Here is a 16,795-nt window from a genome sequence, read left to right as displayed (position 1 = left end):
CGACAAGAACTCCACGGAGAGAACACTGCAGGGGCATCAGAAAGAAAAAAGGACAGGCACCTCAGGGGGAAGGGAAGGGGGGGCACCTCAGCCACTTGAGTACACGACGCCAGATCCACGAGGGGACTCCATGACCACTGGCCCATCCTGGGGAGAGCAAAGCCACAGTCCATACAGTCCATACAGTGGGTGGCCTGCCCACTGGGCCATCCTGGGGAGTGCAAAGCCACAGTCCATACAGTCCATACAGTGGGTGGCCTGCCCACTGGGCCATCCTGGGGAGTGCAAAGCCACAGTCCATACAGTCCATACAGTGGGTGGCCTGCCCACTGGGCCATCCTGGGGAGTGCAAAGCCACAGTCCAAACAGTCCATAACAGACTCCACTGCCACTGGAGGAGGCATGTTGGCCAGAGGACATCCTGCAGCCCTGCCCGAGACAGATCCTGCCCTGCCACGTCTGCCAAAGGGCCAGCGGTTCTTGCCTGGAAGGGCCCAGTTCAGCGGTTCTTGCCTTGAAGGGCCCAGTTCAGCGGTTCTTGCCTTGAAGGGCCCAGTTCAGCGGTTCTTGCCTTGAAGGGCCCAGTTCAGCGGTTCTTGAGACGGCGGTCCCCAGCGGAGCGGTGCTGGAGACGGCGGGGCCCAGTTCAGCGGTTCTTGCCTTGAAGGGCCCAGTTCAGCGGTTCTTGAGACGGCGGTCCCCAGCGGAGCGGTGCTGGAGACGGCGGGGCCCAGTTCAGCGGTTCTTGCCTTGAAGGGCCCAGTTCAGCGGTTCTTGCCTTGAAGGGCCCAGTTCAGCGGTTCTTGCCTTGAAGGGCCCAGTTCCGCGGTTCTTGAGACGGCGGTCCCCAGCGGAGCGGTGCTGGAGACGGCGGGGCCCAGTTCAGCGGTTCTTGCCTTGAAGGGCCCAGTTCAGCGGTTCTTGCCTTGAAGGGCCCAGTTCAGCGGTTCTTGAGACGGCGGTCCCCAGCGGAGCGGTGCTGGAGACGGCGGCCATTCTATGGCCAACTGCTCATTGCCTGGTGGTGCCCTCCTGGGCAGCGGGGATGGTGCTCCTTCAATGCCCACCTGGGCTGTGGGTGGTGGGGCCCTCCTGGCCAGCTGGGCTGGGTCCTCCCTGGGCAGCGGCTATGGGGGTGGTGGGCTCTCCCTGGGCAGCTGTGACGGTTCCTCCCTGGGCAGCAGGTATGGGGGTTGTGGGCTCCTCCTGGGCAGTTGTGACGGGTCCTCCATGGGCAGCAGGCCTGCTGCCTGACTTCTCCGCCTTGCTGCCCTTGCCCTCCTTAGTCGGGAGTCTGTGGCCCTTTCCTCCCTTTGGAGCTGTGGCTGTTGACGGTGGCTGGCTAGTGTCCTGGGGGGATATAGAACCCGGGCTCCTGCGGCGGCCCTTCCGCCTCCTGCTCCTCTTCCCAGGGGGTGGGCTGCCTGTCCCCTTGCTGCTGGGCGAAGATCCAGACATGCGGGCTGGTGGGCTCCAATACCCCTGCACCCTTGTCAAGGGGGCTGCAGGGCTGGTGGTGGCTGAGGTGCTCTTCTTACCCCGACGAGAAGGAGGGGGGGGCTCAGGGTCAGGAAAGAAGTTAGCAGTAGCAAGAAAGATTTTCTTGGGACAATGGAGAGTGGTAGGTACAGTGGGAATGGGAGTGGAGGGAGAGGATGTGGTTGTAGGTGAGTCACGTTTGCTGTCTTTGGGTGCAGGTGCAGGAGGGATAGGCTGTCGTGAGGTGGATGGCTGTTGGGTGGGTGGGTGGGTGGCTGCGTTTGTGTGGTGTGGAAGAGGGGGTGACAGACACAGTGGGAGAGGACACAGGGGACGTGTAAATGGCAGTGGGGGGTGGTGACTGCACATGTGCGGACTGTACTGGAGGGTGTGCTGGTGATGGAAACACTGGCTGATGGTGAGGTGAATGAAGGTGTGAGTGTAGACGTCACAGGGAGGGAGGAGGGAGACGAGGAGGTGGGGGTCACAGAGGTGGTAGTGACTGTTGGCATGTCTGCATCGGAATGTTGCTTGTGTGAATGTCTGCGTGATCTGTGGTGCTTATGTTTGGATGAGCTGCTCTTGGGTGTTGAGGTGTGTGCAGGCTGGTCTGATGGTGTGGGTGGGACAGGCAGAGGAACAGGAGACTGGGAGGAGGGAGTTAGTAGAGGGAGGCAGGAGACAGGGACAATGGCTGCCGTCAGTGCTGAGGCCAGAGCCTGGAACGATCGCTGATGGGCAGCCTGACCCGAATGAATGCCCTCCAGGTACGCATTGCTGCGATGAACCTCCCTCTCCACCCCCTGTATGGCATTCAAAAGGGTAGACTGCCCAACAATGAGCGTTCGGAGGAGGTCAATGACCTCCTCACTGAGGGCAGCGGGGGTAACAGGGGCAGGGCCTGAGGTGCCTGGGGCGAAGGAGATGCCCGGCTTCCTGGCAGAGCGGGCACGGGGCGAACGCTGAGGGGCTGCTGGGAGGGCGGAGATGGTGCGCTGGGTGGCGGCTGTACCTGTAATGGCGGGGGGCACGGATGGTGCCACCCCCGCAAGGGAGCTCCCTTCCGAGGACGTGTCCGTGTCGCTGCAGGGTCCAGTCGTCCCCGTTGTGGAGCTCCCCTCGCCCTCCGTCTCACTGGTCCAGTCAGACTCTGTCGCATGGCCCTCCTGGGCCATGTGAGATGCAGCTCCCTCCTGCCCCGATGCCACTTCTCCTCCGCCTGATGATGCTGATGCACACAAGCACAGAAAGACAAACAAAAAGGGGGGGGGGGGAGAGAATAAAGAGATTTTGAGTACATGGATCACCGGTACAGTTAGCGGACATGACAGACACAGATGCCCCCTGCACTAAGTTGCGCACTTGGGGTCCGCTACGCATTCCGTGGAACATGCCCTACACGCCTAGAGTTGACAACTGCACCCATGGATGACACGGCCCAGGGATGGCTGTACTGGCACACTACTGAGGGTGGTGGCTGGGGAAACAGGGGCTTACGGGGGTGCCCAGCCTACAGATATCGCCCTGGCCTAGGGGGACCCACAGCCCTCCTCCCCCACCCAGACACCTCCACTGAGCGACAACAGAGTAGATTATGCTTGTACTCACCCCCTTGTGTCTGCTGTGCTGCCCTCACGCGCCCATCCAAATCAGGGTAGGCCACTGCCAGGATCCGGAACATCAGGGGGGTCAGTTGACGGCAGGCACCCCGCCTACATTGGGAGGCCATCCCCAGCAGAGACTCGGCGGTCCTCTTGGTCCCACGGCGGATGTCCTCCCACCTCTTGCGGCAGTGGGTGCCCCGTCGCTGGTGGACCCCCAGGGTCCGGACTTCCTTGGCGATGGCACGCCAAATCCCGATCTTCTCATGGGCGCGGACCTATGTGACACGTACAGGGAGGGAGAAATACCACGTTCAAGTTTGTCTGCATTTTCGTTGCCAGTGGCCCAACGCCCCCCATCCCCGCCAGGCCCCCCGCCATGCCCCCCGCCAGGCCCAACATGCCCCCCATCCCCGCCAGGCCCCCGCCAGGCCCAACATGCCCCCCATCCCCGCCATGCCCCCCGCCAGGCCCCCCGCCAGGCCCATCATGCCCCCCATCCCCGCCAGGCCCCCCGCCATGCCCCCCGCCAGGCCCAACATGCCCCCCATCCCCACCATGCCCCCGCCAGGCCCCCCGCCAGGCCCAACATGCCCCCCATCCCCGCCAGGCCACCCGCCAGGCCCCCCGCCAGGCCCAACATGCCCCCCATCCCCGCCAGGCCCCCCGCCATGCCCCCGCCAGGCCCAACATGCCCCCCATCCCCGCCAGGCCCCCCGCCATGCCCCCCGCCAGGCCCAACATGCCCCCCATCCCGCAAGGCCCCCCGCCAGGCCCAACATGCCCCCCATCCCCGCCATGCCCCCCGCCAGGCCCCCCGCCAGGCCCAACATGCCCCCCATCCCCGCCAGGCCCCCCGCCATGCCCCCCGCCAGGCCCAACATGCCCCCCATCCCCGCCATGCCCCCCGCCAGGCCCCCCGCCAGGCCCAACATGCCCCCCATCCCCGCCAGGCCCCCCGCCAGGCCCCCTGCCAGGCCCAACATGCCCCCCATCCCCGCCAGGCCCCCCGCCATGCCCCCCGCCAGGCCCAACATGCCCCCCATCCCCGCCAGGCCCAACATGCCCCCCATCCCCGCCATGCCCCCCGCCAGGTCCCCCGCCAGGCCCAACATGCCCCCCATCCCCGCCAGGCCCCCCGCCATGCCCCCGCCAGGCCCAACATGCCCCCCATCCCCGCCATGCCCCCCGCCAGGCCCAACATGCCCCCCATCCCCGCCATGCCCCCCGCCAGGCCCCCCGCCAGGCCCAACATGCCCCCCATCCCCGCCAGGCCCCCCGCCATGCCCCCCACCAGGCCCAACATGCCCCCCATCCCCGCCATGCCCCCGCCAGGCCCCCCGCCAGGCCCAACATGCCCCCCATCCCCGCCAGGCCCCCCGCCAGGCCCCCCGCCAGGCCCAACATGCCCCCCATCCCCGCCAGGCCCCCCGCCATGCCCCCGCCAGGCCCAACATGCCCCCCATCCCCGCCAGGCCCCCCGCCATGCCCCCCGCCAGGCCCAACATGCCCCCCATCCCCGCAAGGCCCCCCGCCAGGCCCAACATGCCCCCCATCCCCGCCATGCCCCCCGCCAGGCCCCCCGCCAGGCCCAACATGCCCCCCATCCCCGCCAGGCCCCCCGCCATGCCCCCCGCCAGGCCCAACATGCCCCCCATCCCCGCCATGCCCCCCGCCAGGCCCCCCGCCAGGCCCAACATGCCCCCCATCCCCGCCAGGCCCCCCGCCAGGCCCAACATGCCCCCATCCCCGCCATGCCCCCCGCCAGGCCCCCCGCCAGGCCCAACATGCCCCCCATCCCCGCCAGGCCCCCCGCCATGCCCCCCGCCAGGCCCAACATGCCCCCCATCCCCGCCATACCCCCGCCAGGCCCCCCGCCAGGCCCAACATGCCCCCCATCCCCGCCAGGCCCCCCGCCAGGCCCCCCGCCAGGCCCAACATGCCCCCCATCCCCGCCAGGCCCCCCGCCAGGCCCCCAAGCCAGCCAGTGGCCCCAAATCCATATTGAATTAAACTCACTTGTTGGTCTGGAGGACCGTAGAGTAGCGCATACTGGGGGAGGACCCCATCCACAAGTTTCTCCAACTCTTCTCCAGTGAAGGCAGGGGCCCTTTCCCCAGGCGCAGCAGCCATTGTCCCTTCCAGACCGAGGTCACAGCAACACTTGCAGTATAGGTCCTCTCCTGTGAAAGTTCAAGTCGCGAGTGAATAAGTAGATAGAAAATGGCGGTCACGCCCGCGGCGGTGCGTACCGCCACCGCCGGCGCCCTTCGCCATTGGCTCCTGAAACCCATAGGCTTCAATGTTAACCAATGCGGCTTCGCGCCGCGGTCTTCGCCCGCCGACCGCCGCGGTGTGCCACGCCAGCGCATTGACCTCACATCCCATTGTCACACTTCACAGGTCAGGCAGCCACCATTTCGAGGGTCCACATGGCTCAATTTCAACTGCGTCACACAGGCCTAGGCCTTGCATAGCCACTCATACACGCCATTCACTGCATAGAGAATCGTTTACTGTGCAAGCTGTGAGTACGTACATGTGGGTTGCTTGACTGTGTGCTCCATGTTGTCCTTCCTAGGCACCGTCCGCTGGGTTTGGCGAGGAGACGGATGAATCCTCCCGTGTACAGGCCGCTGGTGGACCTGTCGACAATGGAAGCACGCCACATTATCCTGACCTACCGGCTTGACCGTGCCACTATACATGAACTGTGTGCCCAGCTGGAGCCCGACCTGATGTCCCCCATCCGCCAACCCACAGGGATTCCCCCTCTGGTGCAGGTCCTGTCAGTACTCCATTTCTTGGCAAGTGGGTCATTTCAGACAACAGTGGGAATTGCTTCTGGGATGTCTCAGCCCATGTTTTCGAAGGTGTTATCCAGAGTGTTGTCTGCCCTGATGAAATACATGAGGAGCTACATCCTTTTCCCTGAGGTGGGCGAATTGGCTACAGTGAAGGGTGATTTCTATGCCCTTGGACATATTCCCAACGTCATTGGTGCCATTGATGCCATTGATGGGACCCATGTGGCTTTGGTTCCCCCAAGAGACAGTGAGCAGGTGTACAGGAACAGAAAAAGTTACCATTCCATGAACATCCAGGTGGTGTGTTTGGCTGACCAGTACATCTTGCATGTAAATGCCAAATTCCCTGGGTCAGTGCATGACGCCTACATCCTAAGGAATAGCAGCATCCCTTACGTGATGGAACAGCTAGAGAGACACCGTGTATGGCTATTGGGGGACTCTGGGTACCCCAACCTGTCGTGGCTACTGACCCCAGTAAGGAATCCCCGGACCAGGGCAGAGGAACGGTACAATGAGGCCCATGGGCGTACTAGGAGGGTGATCGAACGCACCTTCGGCCTCCTAAAGGCCAGGTTTCGGTGCCTGCATATGACAGGTGGATCCCTAATGTACTCACCTAAGAAGGTGTGTCACATCATCGTGGCCTGCTGCATGCTTCACAACCTGGCTTTGCGCCGCCAGGTGCCTTTCCTGCAGGAGGATGGTCGAGACGGTGGTGTTGTGGCAGCTGTGGAACCTGTGGAGAGTGAAGAGGAGGAAGACGACGGGGATGAAACAGACAACAGGGACAGAATCATTGCACAGTACTTCCAATAGGACACAGGTAACAATTCAAACATAATTTAGTAAATGTAAACTACTCTCCTGCATCTCTGCTGCCTGTCTATTTGCCCCAGTGTATGATGACTGAGTTGTGGCTTTTCCCTCCCTATTTCAGATCTGGGGTCCCCACTACGAGTCCTGTGCTTTGTTTCCCCATGGACTACAGCTTTGTGGCAGCTGTTTGTTGACTTCACTATGTACAAGGACATATTTGCACTGTCATGTCAATTACAATATTTTGAAATCACAGCCAGACTCCAGATAGTTTTGTGCAAAATAGGTGTTTATTTCAGTGCTCAAAATGGGAAGGGTGGTTTCAAGTGGGTGAGGGCTATGGTGAAGGAATGTCCATGGCAGAGTCCAGAGTAACAGTCACACAGGTGCATTGTCCATAGGCCTGTGGAGAGATGGAGCATGGGCAGTTCAAGGATGGACAGGGTGACAATGTGGGACAGTGGGATGACATCAGGTGGTATCCTTTGCTGGCGGGGGTCTTGACATCCTACTCTGTCTTCTTGCGAGATCTCAGGGCCCTCTTGCGGGGTGGTTCTTCTCCTGCAGGAGGTGGGGGTCTGGTGGGCTGCTGTTGTGCGGGGGCCTCCTGTCCACTAGCGCCGGCGGAGGTGGTTGGCTGTTCTTGGTCCAGGCTAGTGGCAGGGGCCCTTTGTTGTTGTTGAGTGTCCGTCCTGGTGTTGATGAGTTCCTGCAGCAGCCCTACCATGGTAACCAGGGTGGAGGTGAGGGCTCTGATGTCCTCCCTGTACCCCCGATAGTGTTCCTCCTGCAGTACCTGGATCTCCTGGAACCTGGCCAGTACCGTCGCCATCGTCTCCTGGGAGCGGTTGTATGCTCCCATGATGGTGGTGAGGGCCTCGTGGAGAGTGGGTTCCCTGGGCCCGTCCCCTCCCTGTCGCACAGCTGCCCTCCCAGCTCCCCTGTTTCCCTGGGCCTCTGCCCCCTGGCCGGTGTGCCCACTACCACTGCCCCCAGGTCCCTGTTGTTGTTGGGGTGGTTGGTTATCCTGGGTGCCCTGTAGTGGTAGACACACCGCTGATTGACGCGCCCTGGAGACAGAGGCATGGGCCCGCTGGGTGGGAGCTGTGCTGGTGTTCCCAGAGGGGTTTGGGTCTGTAGTGGCCTGTGGCTGTCTGAGGGGAACCGACTGTCCAGAGGTCCCCGATGGTCCGGGCTGGTCATCAGTGTCCAGGTCGACAGAGCTGCTGTCATCGCTGACGGCCTCTTGGGTGGGGGGTGTGGAGAATTCTGGGCCCTCCGTGGCGGTGTGTTGGCGGTCGGGTCCTGCAGGGGTATAGAGGTATGGTTATAGTTTCAATGTGTGCCATATGGGTGTATCTGTGGGTTCCCGTGTCCCCAAGTGCTGGCATTCGTGTGTGGGGGCTTTGGTGAGGGTGGCTTGTGGGGGGGATGTGTATATGCATTGGGCATGCTTTGGTGATGGGTGTCCATGCTTAGTGGACGCATGCAGGCCTAGGTTTTGGGATGTGTGGGTTGTGATGGTGAGACATTGGCAGGGAATAGGTGTGCTGGGGGTGAGGATGGTGGTGGGGGTGAGGATGGTGGTGGGGGTGAGGATGGTGGTGGGGGTGAGGGTGGGGGTGAGGATGGGGGTGGGGGTGAGGGTGGGGTTCGAGGATGGGGGTGAGGGTTGGGGTATGATTTGGCATGCAGGTGGGGGGGAAGCAGTATTGAAGCTTCAACTTACCAGAATCCATTCCTCCGCCGACTCCTGCGAGGCCGTCAGGATGCAGGATGTTCAAGACTTCCTCCTCCCATGTTGTAAATTGTGGGGGTTTAGGTGGGGGTCCTCCGCCAGTCTTCTGCACGGCGATGTTGTGCCTGGATACCATGGAACGCACCTTCCCCCGTAGGTCGTTCCATCGCTTCCTGATGTCTTCCCGATTTCTGGGGTGCTGTCCCACAGCGTTGACCCTGTCGACAATCCTCTGCCATAGCTCCGTCCTCCGGGCAATGCTGGTGTATTGGACCTGTGTGCCGAAGAGCTGGGGCTCTACCCGAACGATTTCCTCCACCATGACCCTGAGTTCTTCGTCTGAGAAGCGGGGGTGTCTTTGGGGTGCCATGGAGTGGTGTGTATGATGTGTGGGGTGGAGTATGTGTAGTTAAGTGTGTTGAGTGTGGTGGTGTGTGTTGTTTTGTGTGTGGATATTGTGTGGGTGATGGTGTAGTGTGCCTCTGTGTGATGGTGTTCTGTGATCGCTGCTGTGTCTCTCAGTGCTTCTTTTTGGATTTTGGTCGAAGGGGTTTGTGGGTGATGTGGGTGTGTGTTTTATATTGTATTGTGTGTGTGGGAGTGGTGTGTGTATGTGTATCAGGTGTGTGGAATTCAAATCGTCCAATGTGGCTGAGTTTTGTTCGTTTGTGTGTATTCTGACCGCGGCGGTGTGTACCGCCAATGGAAAACCACGTTTGAAAGACCGCCGCGTGGATTCGTGGGTCGTAATGGCATGGGCGTATTTCTGTTGGCGTGACGGTGGAGGTTTGGTCACCTCCACTTTTCCGCCGACCACTGGTCTGGCGGTCTGTTGTGGCTGTCGGATTTTCGGAGGTTTGGCTGCTGCGGGTCAGAATGACCGTGGCGGATTACCGCGACCGCGGCGGAATTATGGAGGATTTCTGACCGGCGGTAGGCGCCTTTTACCCCCGAGGTCAGAATGACCACCTTAGTCTGTGGTCTGATGGTGTTCTGACTTCAGGTGTGGTGAAAACCACCAGATTTGGTGAGCTTATCTCAAAGATAAGCGGCAATGCTAGCTGCAAGAGCTTTATATGTCTTAGAGTACCCTGAGAACCTATTTGTGGTACTTTGGTAATTTACTGCAGATGTCCACTCTCACATAACATAACACAACACACTTCAACACAGCACAACATAGCATAGAACAGTCATAGAACCACATGAAGCTGCCACGGACGGTAGGCCACTGGTGGACCACCACAGAGCTACAGATGTGGTAAAATACATTTAAATAGAACCACCATTGCACACACTAAATGAGTCCAGCCTAAGGATATAAATAGTTGACATGCTCAGAAGAATGTAAACATGATCATATGTGCCACCCTCTGAGGGCACAACGAGTTACCAAGGGGATGCCCATGGTTCAGCATCTTTTTACAAAGTCTGGATGTCATCCTGCGCCTGCCACACCTCTCCCGGCTCTCAATGGGGTCCCAAGCACCTAAGGACTCGCATGAGTGTGGGATCTACCTGTGCACTTCCAAGCAATACTGAACTGGATGCAACTCACAGTAGCCATGTGCAGTGCCAGCCAGTCTGTGTCCACCGGTATCCTGGGGTGCCCATCAGTAACATGATATGCCTAACCACAGCGATTATGAAGTTGTAAGTAAAGTACATACTCTAATTTCTGCAGCTCTTCAACCAAGTTTGATTTCTGTCCTGGAGACATCCTGGCAAAGATGACCCCATTCAGCAGCAGCTGTGGAAAGAAACAGAAAAAATTAGAAATGTTAATTTGCTGAACAGGACCTGGGTGTTCCAGTAATGTTCATTGCGACATCCATGTGTTGTGTAATATGACAAGTGCTAACTACAATGTCTATGAATCTAAGTGGTAGTCCTTGTACCGTCCCCAAAAGGATGAAAAGCTGAGCACAGGCACTTGTCGCATATCTAACCGTCCAGCTATCCACAGGCATCACCAGAGGATGCTTTCATTGTTTGGCTTTTGGGCCTCAGAGACCTTACTGGGGCTAGGATTATCTGGGAAAGTGCTGCTCATTCATTCGCTGGCTGCGGAGTTCACGAGCCCCTGGCACATACCCTGCTTGGCCATATCCCACCTATTGTGAAGGAGTGGGGACTACATGTCCTCTCCCTCACCAGGTGCACCTGAGAGATCAATGGTGACCTGTGAAGGTGGGATTGGTAGGGGTACCTTGACTCCTTTCTGAGGAAACCTAGTCTGACTCCTCTCAAGTCTTTGATTCTGTAACGTCCTGGGTGCACTGTCATGACACGTGCCTCTCGAGTTCTTGCTACTGGACCCTGGGTAGCTCCTGAGGCAAGGACAGATCAGTGGCTAGGGATGGTGACACGCACGCACATCTAGTGATCATGACTGTGTTTGGTGACTGTGTCCCTCACATGTGCAGAATCCCAGCCCTTACCCATCTGACCTTTATATCAGTCTAACCAAGGCTTCCGATGACCCTTCCTCCCCACATAATGATATGAGGACCATATGCCTCTGAGGCGATGGTGGACACCTCAGGCATAACTGTGGTAATAAGTTGTCATTCGGTGGTAATTCTTGGCACAATGTGGACATATGTGGCACTGAGTTCTCAATCTCTACCTTTATGATGACCCAGAAATGATGGTGGAAGGTCGTTGCATACTGGGGAGACTCTTGGCACAATTATATCAGTTTTTGGAAATGTGCTTGCTCTGGTAGTTTTGTGGTAATTTTGGGCATATTTTGAACACCCAGTGCCTGATGGTGCCCACCTCATGATATGCCTGGTCCTACATCTTGGGATACTGTTGACTCTCATGGATTGACAGCACTCACTTCTGACTATGTTGTGTCGAGAAAAACAGTGAAAATTCTTACAATATTTTAGGTATCCATGAAATGATGGCATCTCTTCTGTCATACTGCTGACCCCAGACTAATGGGTTTGAATTCTTAGCTCAATGAGATGCTGATCAAACAATGGCACCTGCTTGACCAAATACGGCTGGTGCATAATGAAGATAACTCTTTGCATTTGTTTGCTGTTATTGGCATGTCGAGCCTCACCTCTTCCATAGTGCTTGCTTTAGTATCCATGACATGTTTGCAAAAACTGCTATGTGTGAATGCCGTTGGTATTTTTAAAAGGAAAGGACGAGCTTGATAAATGATTGGAGGTCAACAAGGCAATGAGAATGGGGGTGGATTCCTCAATGTGATGTAGGTTTCTTCAGAAAACAGTTTCTTAAGATCCTAAGAGCACACATGGAGAAGGCCTTTTGCCTTGTTTTTTTTTCTTCTTTTTTTGCTTCTTCGTCTCTAGCCTTGGTATGTCCCAGCCTTGGGCGTGCCGTGAACCATTGCAGATGATGAGCTTGTTAGCCGGATTAGCAGGGTGCTGGTCATGATGATGGCTTTGAAAACGGTACATTGTCATTGCTATTCCCAGTGGACAGAGAGGGGGTGGAGATGGGTGGAGTGTTGCGACTGAGGCAACTTGTGAATGAGGCTGTGTTTGGCTCTTTGCCTTATCACTGCTGCCTTCTGCTGCTCTCCTAGAGGGTGAATGCTTATTTTAACCCCTGAGATCCAGTGCTGTCTCAGGGAGGCTTATAGGATGCCTGCTGAGTGTGTTCACAAACTTCTTACAAATGCCAACTTCAGGCATCGTTCATTGTACCTTTTTAGGTCTCACTTACCAGACACCTCTGAGCTGTCTGATTGTAAGAGACCATTTGTGGGCTACACCAAGAACTTACAGTGGCTGAGGGCCCACCAACTTCTTCCATTGACTGACCCTATTGTCACTTACATTTCCTTGCTTCCTATTCAATGGCTTCCCTTCGTCTCCTCCTGTGTGTTCCTCCCCTAGAGAGCAGTCTCTTTACCACTCTTTTAATTGGCTGTCTTGTGTCCTTACACTGCTCACGTTTAGGGAAGTGCTTGTTTTCACTTGTAATCACTCTATAGAAGTGTTTGAGTTTTTAGCTCTCTCTCTCCTTTACTCTCTCCCCTAGTGTCTGCCCCAAACTCCTTGTCGCTCTCTCTTTATGCGGTCCTCTCTCTCTCCTCCCTCGTGTTCCGTGTTGCTATCTTCCTCCAGTTCTGCTTCTCCCCTCCTTTCTGCCTCCTCCCACCACCCAGCCTTATTTTTATGTTTCCTCTCCTCCCCACACTTCCTCCTTCTTTGCTCCTACCTCTTCATCCGTTCCACCCTCACCCCTCGCAGGGATTTACGTTTTATTTTATTTTTTATTGTGATTTTTTTAAGGGTCAGACAGCCTCCATTTGCTGTTAATTCCATTGCTACAACAAAACCATTGTTTTTCATTTTTTGATGTAAGTGGCAGCTGTTTTGTGCCAATACTGCACATCATGGGGTAAAAGCATTGGCATCGCAAATAGATCGGCTCACACCGGCTGGTAGAGGGGTTCTAGTTCTACTGCTGGTTCCAGATCTACAGGTGTTGATTCTAGGCTGCTGCCGGCAGTTGTCACAGTGGACAGATGAATGCACTGGTGTGTGTAGTGTCCTCTCCAGCCTGGGAGCGCGGAAAGACCACTCCACACATGGAGCTCTTGATTAGACGTCTTTATTCATCCACATATGATCACACACTCACTCACTCATTACGTCATAGCTTAGCACATAGCTTAGCACCTCCCAGCAGGTTGTGCAATCTCATCTCTAAGTCTGCTCAGAACCACAAGGGTTCTAACACCCCTAGGGGGCATATTTAAGAAAAGTGGCATGGCACACAGTGCAGCTCCAGTCTTCTTGCGTGCCTTAGCGTTCTCTAACACCACCGTGCGTGCAACATATTTAAAATATGGCGCATCATGGCTGTAGTTGGGAGACAGCTACTCCAGAGCTTTGCAGGATTAGCCCTGTTCTGCAAAGCCCATTGAGGCCCATTGTAATCATTGCCGCCTCCTTTAAACGCCTGCTCTGATCAGGCATTAAAAGTGCAGAAAAAAACCACACAAAGAAATCTCTTGGTTTGCATTGCACCACTTGGTAAACATGGTGCGGGGATTTCGGCCTCGTTGGGCCACTAGCGTAAAAAAATTACGCTAATGTGGCACTAGGGGCTCTTAAATATGCCCTGTGGTCTCATGTTTCCATACCACCTAAGGGGACACCAGAGCCTGGAAATCTTAAGATGAATCCAGAACATACAGCTTAACCCACAGAAACCTTTGTTCCCAAATTGTGCTTAAAATGCCTTGTGCTCATGAGCCAACACCATTCCCCGGTGAGTTAGAGGTTTCTCCAAGACAATTACTGTGATCTGCAGGCCTTGATCTCCATCCCCTACAAAGCCAGCTCAGCCTTACATCCTTTGAGTAACAGGAGCACCTCAAAACTGTGGTATGAGGTTCTGAAAATGTATAACGAAAGCTGTTGTAAAGATATTGTTCCTTTCAACTCCCATTAGTAGGTATCCTTTGTGATAAAACCATTTAGCACTATAATATTGTTTTACATGAATTTGCTTTCGTTGATTTATGGGAAGATTTAAGTTTGGTTTCAATTGTTTCCGTTGTCCTTTTTGCAGGTTTTATATCCATTTGACTTCTGAAGCATCGTGCGTTTTGGGGCCTTGGGGACGAAGAGTGCATTAGTAGAAAGGGGTGAGAATTTGCGCACTGACTTGTACTGAATGCGTTTCTATTTTGCAAATCGACATATGTACAAATACTACTGTTGCAATGTTAAACTTACTTTTGGGAGCAGACTGTAGAAATGCTGCAGAATGACCTGGAAGGATTTTCCATCCATGGCGAAGTGGTAATCTTGCAACGCCAAGGCGTGGCTGCATTTTCCTTCAATGCTAATGGACATCTCCTGTAAACAAAAAACAACTTATGGTTCACCGGTAGAAGTAACATTAATTTACGCAAACATCTTTAAATTCTAATCACTGTACTGTGGACAGTGCTGCCGATCCCGTGCAAGAGTGCTGCTCTCTAACAAACCTCCGCTTTCACTGCCACAAGCTGAAGAGCAGCAGTCTGTTTTTGAGGGATTAAGGGCCATATGTACGAACACATTTTCCCATAGACCCAGAATGGATTAAATTCTTTGATACATCTGGCCCTAAAACCCGTCCTCTTGCAAATAGCATTTTCTCCACAGAGCATCCCTCCAAGATCTTGTAGCGGTTGCGGTAATCACCTTTTACCCCAACAGGTTTGGAGGTTTGGGTGAGCCACTGTGAGCTAGCCAGGAGTCAGGCCGACAGCTACCTAGCGACGTGGGTCTCACTCATTCTCCCACGCTTGGTGGTGCTCCTCCCTAAACACAGTCCTATTACCTAAGTAGGAACCGCATAACAGCTTGGCTCTACAAACAAACCTCCTTGCCATGTCACGTGTTGACATTTCAGTGCCTCATGTCTGAACTCACTTTTTATTTGAAATAAGCTTGGTAGGACAGTGAGTAATCCATCTTTTTCCCTCTGGACATATAATAATTTGACCTCCAGAGAGACTGTCACTTGTTTACCAGGCTCAGCCAAATGTCTGCTGCATAAAAGGTGTTTTTATTATCCAAAGTGACATAACTGGGAGTCAGATAAGGCAAGCCGGAGTGTGCAAGCCCACACACAACTACACATAGGGGGTTATTCTAACATTGCGGGAACCGCCAGAAGACCGTACCGCGGTCAAAAGACCGCGGCGGTCATTCTGACAAAAGGCCGCCCGCCCGCCCAGTGGGAAAGCACCAGCAACGAGGAAGCCGGCTCCGAATGGAGCCGGCGGAGTTGCTGGTGTGCGACGGGTGCAGTTGCACCCATCGCGATTTTCAGTATCTGCTAGGCAGACACTGAAAATCAATGTGGGGCCCTGTTAGGGGACCCCTGCAGTGCCCATGCATTGGCATGGGCACTGCAGTGGCCCCCAGGGGCCCCACGACACCCGTTCCCGCCAGCCTTTTTCACCGCCAGAACCAGGCTGGCGGGAAGGGGGTCGGAATCCCCATGGCGGCGCTGCTTGCAGCGCCGCCGTGGAGGATTCACAGGGGCAGCGGGAAACCGGCGGGAAACCGGCGGGAAACCGCCGGCTTCCCTTTTCTGACCGCGGCTTTACCGCCGTGGTCAGAATTGCCCTTGATGCACCACCAGCCTGTTGGCGGTGCATCCTCCGTCCCCTACCCTGGCGGTCTCGGACCGCCATTATAGGAATCACCCCCATAGTGTTTACATGGGAAGTACGCGTGAAGGATTTGTTTTGCCTCTTGTGTTTCTGAAACCTAATGTTATTTTACAGTGCACGACTTGTCACCTTTGACATGATGCAAAAAATAATTTCAGAAGCTGGTTCTTGGAGATGATTACTACAGTCTCTGCAATAGTACCAATAGTACCATTGACTCTGCGTCCATGATCTCTAATCATTCAGACCCTCTGTCCCTGGAGAAAGGCAGAGAGGCATGCTTTAGGTCTTGTACCAGGAGATCTATATTTCGATTACAAATAACAGAAATAGCTTTAGTCCTGGTCCAAGTACTCTGCCTCTGTTCATTCCGAGATGCTTCTGGTATGGACACTATCCGCCGTCTACAGGTAACTCATAGACTTGAAGAGAAGCAACAAATCAGTGACAACAAATGTCTACAAGGAGATTCACTGGTGTAGGAAGTTGGCTCTGTATGTGCTATTTCAAAGTAAGGAATAGTATGCACAGAGTCCAAGGGTTCCCCTTAGAGGTAAGATAGTGGCAAAAAGAGATAATACTAATGCTCTATTTTGTGGTAGTGTGGTCGAGCAGTAGGCTTATCAAAGGAGTAGTGTTAAGCATTTGTTGTACATATACACAGGCAATAAATGAGGAACACACACTCAGAGACAATTCCAGCCAATAGGTTTTTGTATAGAAAAATAACTTTTCTTAGTTTATTTTAAGAACCACAGGTTCAAATTCTACATGTAATATCTCATTTGAAAGGTATTGCAGGTAAGTACTTTAGGAACTTTGAATAATCACAATAGCATATATACTTTTTACATAAAACACATATAGCTATTTTAAAAGTGGACACTGCAATTTTCACAGTTCCTGGTGGAAGTAAAGTAATGTTAGTTCTTGCAGGTAAGTAAACCACCTACGGGGTTCAAATTGGGGTCCAAGGTAGCCCACCGTTGAGGGTTCAGAGCAACCCCAAAGTCACCACACCAGCAGCTCAGGGCCGGTCAGGTGCAGAGGTCAAAGAGGTGCCCAAAACACATAGGCTTCAATGGAGAAGGGGGTGCCCCGGTTCCAGTCTGCCAGCAGGTAAGTACCCGCGTCTTCGGAGGGCAGACCAGGGGGGTTTTGTAGGGCACCAGGGGGTCACAAG

At 55.2% G+C, this 16,795-nt stretch overlaps 1 protein-coding gene across 1 annotated transcript in view; it reads right to left on the bottom strand.

Annotated features, from left to right (window-relative positions):
* LOC138265210 (probable cation-transporting ATPase 13A4) overlaps positions 1-16,795 on the bottom strand; it is a 389,906-nt gene that overhangs the window by 116,285 nt on the left and 256,826 nt on the right. The window contains 2 exon segments of the mRNA XM_069212761.1: positions 10,115-10,194; positions 14,180-14,302. Coding sequence (XP_069068862.1) covers positions 10,115-10,194; positions 14,180-14,302 — 203 coding nt within the window.

This window comes from Pleurodeles waltl, chromosome 11, assembly GCF_031143425.1.
Source record: "Pleurodeles waltl isolate 20211129_DDA chromosome 11, aPleWal1.hap1.20221129, whole genome shotgun sequence".
NCBI lineage: Eukaryota > Metazoa > Chordata > Amphibia > Caudata > Salamandridae > Pleurodeles > Pleurodeles waltl.
This window is presented reverse-complemented; position numbering and strand designations above follow the sequence as displayed.